Source organism: Sinohyriopsis cumingii, chromosome 2, assembly GCF_028554795.1.
Source record: "Sinohyriopsis cumingii isolate HCF-2022 chromosome 2, ASM2855479v2, whole genome shotgun sequence".
Classification (NCBI taxonomy): domain Eukaryota; kingdom Metazoa; phylum Mollusca; class Bivalvia; order Unionida; family Unionidae; genus Sinohyriopsis; species Sinohyriopsis cumingii.
In genome coordinates, this window is record NC_142962.1 from 23,420,971 (window position 1) to 23,429,265 (window position 8,295).

The 8,295-nt window shown below is 34.0% G+C and overlaps 1 protein-coding gene across 1 annotated transcript in view; it reads right to left on the bottom strand.

The window, feature by feature from the left end:
- The window catches only part of LOC149804468 (GTP cyclohydrolase 1-like), a 44,566-nt gene extending 36,786 nt beyond the window's left edge, over positions 1 to 7,780 (bottom strand). The window contains exon 1 of the mRNA XM_089940681.1: positions 7,301 to 7,780. Within this exon, the coding sequence (XP_089796807.1) occupies positions 7,301 to 7,631 (331 nt within the window). The 5' untranslated portion in view covers positions 7,632 to 7,780. The remainder of the gene's footprint in view (positions 1 to 7,300) is intronic.
- Positions 7,781 to 8,295: the final 515 nt, after the last annotated feature.

Sequence of the window (8,295 nt, forward strand, 5' to 3'; positions counted from 1 at the left end):
ACCCCCATGACTTGTTCTGATATAGGACCCTGTCCATCATAATATAAGACTTGTATGGTATGATAGACAGGTTCCTATGTCAGAATGGGTCATGCAGGTAATTTGAGGTAAAAGTTTCACTCTGTATGATTTTTTCTTCTTCAGATTATTGCTTTTTTCAACATCAAGCTTGCATCTAGCACACGTGATCTGTGACAATGTTGCTGCAGCCTGTTACAAGTTTAGGCTCGAATAAACAGTAACACAGAAAGAGTGAAAACAACAAGCTTTTTAAAAATTAACAAATAATTATCTTCTGAAAAGGGCTTGCCCGCCAACATATTTCAAAGAAACCATGTTCTACAGTGTGTGTTATGTAAGCACCAGCAATTAATTGGCAAACAAACGATCTCCTATTTTGTTGTAACAAACGATGCCTAACATGTATGTGAATTCAACTTGAAAGTTCAAGTTTGCAGTCTCAAGCTACTACTGTATATGTGGGAACTATTTTCCACACATTTTATTTTATCCCATCTTATATCCCTAGCGTCCACTTGTAGACACTAAATACACTTTTTACCAAGTAACATTTACACTAAATCTCTCTTGAATGATTTTGTGCGGTACATATACTATTAGTGCAGCTGCTATTCATGAGTTCCTTGCAGGAAGCTTGGAGTATAAACCAGTGTAATGCTGTGAGAAATTTCTCCGAAGATTGAAATGGTAGCCTTGCTTTAATCAGCTCATTTACAAACATGAATGCCAACACACAAGCTGCAATACCAATACAAATACCATCTCATGCTGGACAATCAACTGGAAATTCTGCTAGGGATCTGCTTTTTTAATGAGATCTATACACAATGGCATCAACTGACAAATTATTTGGGATCTGAATACCCACCATACAGTGATGAATTTTAATCCACTTGAGATAACTGTATGTACAGGGAGGTTATGGTCTGGAATGGTTTTTCTATTCCGACCTGAAGCAAATGGCATAGCCATTTGATTAGCCACATTTATATATACCAGGTACTGATCTATGTTATTCACAACTGAGTGCACTTTATAATTGGGTCAAATATGATGTATGGGGACAGTGTTTAATTGTCAGACAGGTAAAATTCATTGCTCTTTTATACAGTACAAACATCTTCCATATGAATGACCTGCAAGTATGAAATGTTTACTACTTACATTTATGTAGGTTTTCCCCTCTTGTAATCATTATTAGTAGACATTCAAATAAAAATATATACTGCCTCTATAATTGTTCATTCAGGCATAGTTCCTTATAAGTTTAATACATGCTGTTGAACTGTATTGGAACCAATCAAGTATCCCCTGTTCACGGTAGATCAGTCATATTGAGAGTTAGAATAGGAAATTCTCAAAGGTAGTTTTCTTGACAGGTGTCTTTGACAAGTAGGTGTCCACAAAAAAGGGTCTAAGTGTATTGTTCTGCAGTGTGTACATTTAGTTTATGTACACTTTAACACTATTACAAGATTTTGTATAACAAACCACCAGTACTCATGCTGTTTTGAGAAATTAAAAAAATCTAATTTGAGATGCATTTAAGAAACAATTAGGAATAATTTTCAAACAAAACTTTGCGGCATCTCTAGTTAATTGTCATTAACTTCAAATTATTGTTATGCGTCAGAGACCTAATATTTCTGGTTTGTTTGGACTAAGCTCACTTTATTGTGTTTTGCCTAGTGGCTTTAATTAGCTTTTTTTGGGAAATGCTCCAGTGGCCTAAGTGGTTAGATGTGGGAGATTATGGGTTTGAACCTTGGCCAAGTCATACCAAAGACTTATAAAAACAGAACTTACAGCTGCCTCGCTTGGAACTCAGCATTAAGAGGTTAGTGTTAGGACAGGTTGGCCTGGTGTCAGGATAATGTGACCTTCATGGAACATGAATTAAATTAAAGAATTAAATTATTTTGTTGAATTTTACTAAACTTATTGCTTTTGCTGTTTCTGTTACTTAGTTCAAGATGATAGAATCATAACAATGATATGCACATGCAAGTAGTTCATACTTGACATTACAATGGTATGTAATCACTTTTGTATTTAACACTGAAAAATTATCAAATCCATTTTAAGGCCAAAATATTATAAAATATCTTAATTTATATCTGGTGTTAGTGAAGGACAGTAAAAATACTTATCAATAATGACATGGATAATCATTTTTCTTTTTACTGAGACATAGGGGTCTATTAGACATTTAGGGTTGACAAATGAATCCTCCATGGCCCTTACATGTAAATAAGATTTTAGGGATCTATGTCTATAAGACATTTAGGGTTCACAAATGAATCCTCCATGTCCCTTACATGTCAATAAGATTTTTAGGGATCTATGTCTATAAGACATTTAGGGTTCACAAATGAATCCTCCATGTCCCTTACATGTCAATAAGATTTTTAGGGATCTATGTCTATAAGACATTTAGGGTTGCCAAATGAATCCTCCATGTCCCTTACATGTCAATAAGATTTTTAGGGATCTATGTCTATAAGACATTTAGGGTTCACAAATGAATCCTCCATGTCCCTTACATGTCAGTAAGATTTTTAGCGATCTGTGTCTATAAGACATCTAGGGTTGCCAAATGAATCCTCCACAGGACTGACATGCTGATGAGATTGAAAGGATTTAGCCATAAGCATAAGTAAACACCATGTTAATGGGAATTCTGATTGTTTTCTACAAATCAATAGCATCCTGATGACTTGTATGCAAATGCCTCACAGAGTGGCATTAGCTTTGTCATATCAAGAAGATATAACCTTAAAACAGCTAAAAACCTCATCCACCAAGTCTAGACACATGCCAGCACATTCCAGAAACTGGAATTCATTTGCATCAATAAATGATTTGCACTTCAATCCTAATTCAAACAAAGGATTGTATTTTGCTTTCTGAATGCAGTCTACAGAACAGTCCTATGCTTGACATAGCTCATACAGTTGCTTATTGAAAACTTGCCTTAGCCTGCCCATACTGTACTTGCACTGAAAAAGGGCAAAGTCAGTACATGTGTATCTCTTAACTTTTCATTTTGCCCAGACTGTACCTCCATAAAAAACAAGCAGATATACACCTGTGTACCTTGAACTAGTCTTCAGTCAATTGCAGTGCACCTGCAATGCAAAATGCCAATGCACTGACATTTATAATGGCAATTAAAAGTATGTTAAAAAAAAAGCACTTGTCATGGAATGTGTGATTGATTTCTGTTGTATTTATATAAAGACAATTCTGTTTATGGTCAGAACAATATCTTAAAGATTAATTTCTGACCCTTACATTCTGTAATAATGAGCACCTTGAGATTGTTCTTAACAAAAATTATGATCCTTACTTACTCATTAATGAACTTGAGGTTTAAAAAGATTAATTTTCTGACCTATACTTTCTGTAAATAAAGAACCCAAAGGTTTTAAAAGACAAGTTTCTTATCCTTGTTAACTGTAATAAAGAACCCCAAGGTTTTAAAAGATTAAATTTCTGACCCTTACTTTCTGTAATAATGAACCCAAAGGTTTTAAAAGATTAAATTTCTGACCCTTACTTTCTGTAATAATGAACTCCTTCATGTTTCAATACATTACATTACTGTGCACTGTTGGAAGATGTGTGTTGCAAGGTATTACTGCCATAATTATATGTATGCATGTATTTTCTTGCTACCAAAACATGTCAGGTTTGGTTACTAATGTACTGAATTCAGAGCAGAGAGCCCAGTTCAGCAACCAAATAGTGTTTGTGACTAACAATGAACTAATCCAAATAGTTCACATCATGTTTTTAATAAGAATATAAATAAAAGGGGAATAAAATATTTGTGTCCCCAGAATCGAAAGAATGCCAATGATGGGAAGGATTAGATTCACCTTGTACCACATGGTACCACAGCATAAGAACCAGTGTGTCAGGATTCTTTTATTACCATTAGACTCACAGTTTTGGAGTTAATGGCAATCTGTTGGGAGAAAAATGACAAAAAGGTGAACAAAATTATCAGAAACAAGATAAATCAGGCACAATGTACCAAACTATAACAAATATACAACACAAATTACAAAGATACAGAGATTACTTCAAGATAATATTTTTCTCATATATTTTAATTAATATAATATTTTTTTCTGTTAATGAGAGAAATAATCTTGTTTTGGCTATTTAGGGTTTGAATTGTTTTTTTTTGAAAATATCCTCCCCCCACAATGGTTGGTCCCTAATAGTTTCAGTATGTAATCCACATAAAGAACACAGATAATTCCAAATAATTCATGTCTTTTTTTTAAAGAGAACATTTGCAATGTAATAGTTCCATGAAACATTTAAACTGCTAAACTGCACCCACCAATAATCTGGAACATTTTATAGTCCTGTTAGGAAGCAGAAAGGACTTATTCAGGTCTATTTCTTGTAAATTATCAATTTCCAAATTCCACTTACTTCTTGTAGATGATATTTCATTAGAGTTTTTCATATAGTATATACTTTGATTTTAAGCTGAGTCCAACTGCAAGCAACACAGACCCTGATCTGCCATCATATAATGCACCGACTGATCAGGGTCCTTGTTATTTGTTGAACTGATTACTCCTAACAAACTGCACAGACCCAGATCTCTTGGTGCATTCAATATGTGACTTACAATAGCTTCATTATGGTTACCCCACTGGACTATAATCCTACTTCTGAAAATTGTCAGACCCCACAGACACATCAGTGGGAAGATCAGGGAAGGTGCTCCCTAGCTACCCTTTCAAAGAGTGCAAAACAACTTGAAAATTTCTTAAAGCAAGTGTCCTTTACAAATATATGGTTAAACTTATGCCATGGAAATGCATAAAATGCAGGAACTTCTGTGAGCCTTGCTCCCTAGGCATCAAACCAACTTGTTGACACCCTCCTAAATGTTATTTTTTGAAGTGCAACCATATTGCTTATAACCAAGAGAATGTTCATTTAAGAATAATATTAATTTTAAGATTTAAGTAACTGTCAACCCACAAAGACAGCAACAGAAGATGTTGTCAGAGGAATGAATGGTTAAATATTTGTATGCCTCTCCATCTTTGAATGTGCTCTTCAGCAATTTTGTTTCTTGCTTATCCCCTTATTTATTTTTTTAAAAAGTGTCAGGAACATTGTGATTACATCCGTCTGTTTACTGATATAACTGTTAATATATACCAATTTTACGAATCTGGAAAATGTTCACTTCCTTAACTACTTATAGCATGTTTTTATTTGTGATTTCATGGTGTTTGTAATTTCATGGTGTTTGTTTTTATAATCTTGTTGTACGTGATTTTATATGCTATCTAATATGTAAAGCACTTAACACAAGTGCTAAGGCACAACACAAACATTACATGCACAATTGTTATAATAACTATCTTATGGATAGTCGCAAACAATAAGATGCTGGTCACAAGAAACCAACACACTAACAATATACATCCACAATAATTTGACAAAACTAGCTTGTGCTAAGGCATAACCCAAAACATCTGGATGCTCCCCATATTATCTATAATGAAGGAAAACTCCAATACCACGAATGTGAACACATTATGTGCTATGGCACAATCAATCTAAAACTTAAAACAAATCTGATGTTTTCCATCACGTCTGCATGATGGATGATTTCAATCCCTTTTTGTATAACATGAGTATGCAAAGCCCACTCCGTATGCTAAGGCATATATTTTCTACAGGCACACAACACACACGCAAGTACAAAACAAACAGGTAGACACCTTATTATTTTATAAAGGCTTTTTTTAAGATAAGGATAAATAAGGACTAAAACTCATGAATTTGACCTAAAAGGCTATCCAAACACAAACATATACAACAACAACAAAAGCACCAAATATTTACACACATGGACAAATGACTCTGGCAAAGTCAATGAATACAACAACAAACTATAGGAAAGGGAAGGAAATTATTCCATAACCCTAAATCTAAGCTACTAGGATGAAATCATGCCCAATGTAAGCACTGACATAGGGAAGATAGTACATCACGTAGCTATATGGGCTAAGAAAACTGAATAACTTGATAGATAAAAAATAAAGCAACCCTGCAAAACTTTTACGGCATTATTGTTTTTACACAATAATACTTACACACAAACGGAAGGAGAGGGGAAACACACACCAAAAACACTTTTTGAAAAACAGGGTGTCACTTCTAAGTTCTAACCAGCCACATATGCTGGGATGAGCTAAGAGGTGTCAACAACAAGAATTTCTCAAGATTAAGCACTGTACTATATCCACATTATTGTTAGTATTGTTATTATTACCCCGAGACATTGTGTTATAAAATATGCAGCCTGTGGGCTTACTATTATTACCCCCAGCCATTGTGTTATTAAATATGCAGCCTGTAGGCTTACTATTATTACCCCCCAACCATTGTGTTATTAAATATGCAGCCTGTGGGCTACATGTGGGCCAAGGAGTTATTTCTTGTGGCCTGCAATGAAACTCGGAATTTGTAAAACAATTAATAATGCCCATATTTTCTTCACAGCCAGACAGTCTTGATAAAAATGAGATTGTTATATAATTTACTTCTTGTTTACAACATTTCAACTGGCTACCTTTTATATGAGCCACAAATGCTGTATGGAAATGTTTCATTGATGTGGCCCTCTGGCCAATGTACTAGTCCTCATGTAGCCCTCTGGTCAATGTACTAGTCCTCACATAGCCCTCTGGCCAATGTACTAGTCCTCATGTAGCCGTCCTGGTAATTTGTGTTTGAGCCCCTGTCTTATAGTCTGATTACTACGTTACTTAATAGCAACAAGGAACTGTTTTTAATATTCAATTTAGACTTTACCATAAAACTTTTATGTCACTGAGATTTCCAGATAACTTAAATTATTGTCATTAAAATTTAATGATGAATAAAGATGAAAATAATAAGCAGCATATTTGAAAATAGATATAGCACCAAAAATAGCCCTTACTTCATTTTAGCTTTACAATTTTATGTATGTATGTATGTATGTATGTATTTATATATGTATGTATTTATATATGTATGTATTTATGTATGTATGAATATGTATGTATATATGTATGTATGAATGTGTATGTATGTATTTATTTATATATGTATGTATGTATTTATATATATGTATGTATGAATATGTATGTATGTATGTATGAATGTGTATGTATGTATGTTTGTATGTATGTTGTATGTATGTATGTATATATGTATGTATGTATGTATGTATGTATGCATTGTACAATACCTCTGATGTTCTCTCTGTATCCTTTAGTAAAGTATAGCATAGCTTTCGCAGCCCTCTCTGGGGTCTTCAAAAGTCCCTGCCTTGATGGATCTTCTCCTAGCGTTTTCAAAATGGTTTTGTAGTGTTGTGAAATGTCCGACACAAGCCCTTTATCCTTTGGGACATCAGTGATATCCTCGTTAATGGCGACAATATCTTCATCCACTGAAACAGAGTTTTTTGATGACGGATCTGGATTTGCAGTCAATGTCAACTCTCTGACCTTTCGCTCTGTTTCCAGGATGGTACCCGGTTTTAACTGGTGACAATTTTCATTCATATTTGATTCCATTACTATTTATAAATAGGTTTCTATATCGTTATAATACACCTGTACCCACGAATATATTCTACCTGTTCTCTCGAATTTCCCTCTCCGCTCACACTTCTGGTCTACCGAACTTGCTCTGTGCTGTGACTTCGATGAGTGGATTTATTTATAGAATGAAATCAATGCTGGAGGTGTGTCCATCTGACGCAATATTGGGGATCAGCTGACAAACCAATGTCAAGGTTGGATAACAATGTTTATCGTTTGGACACTAACTATAGCTGTCTTGTAAAGACTGAGGTCGGTTGGTATCAGTGATTAAAGACTATGGGCGGCCATTGTTACATATATTCAAATGAACACATAACTAACAATTTGAGACTTACACAAAAACAAGAAAACTATATATATATATATATATATATATATATATATATATATATATATATATATAATTCATGGTACTCATAATATTGGTGCTATTATTAAAGAAATTGTGCATGTACTTTTATCAATATTTGTCATTTTCGAGCTTTGAGGTTCAGGCTCCGAAGAAAACATTATTTATCCAAAATCACCATATCTTGTTTAAAACTGGGTGAATCATTTTTTTTTTGTTTTTGTTTTTGTTTTTTTTTGCGCTACGTTTAATGACGAGAAATATGGATGAGTGACACAACACAAG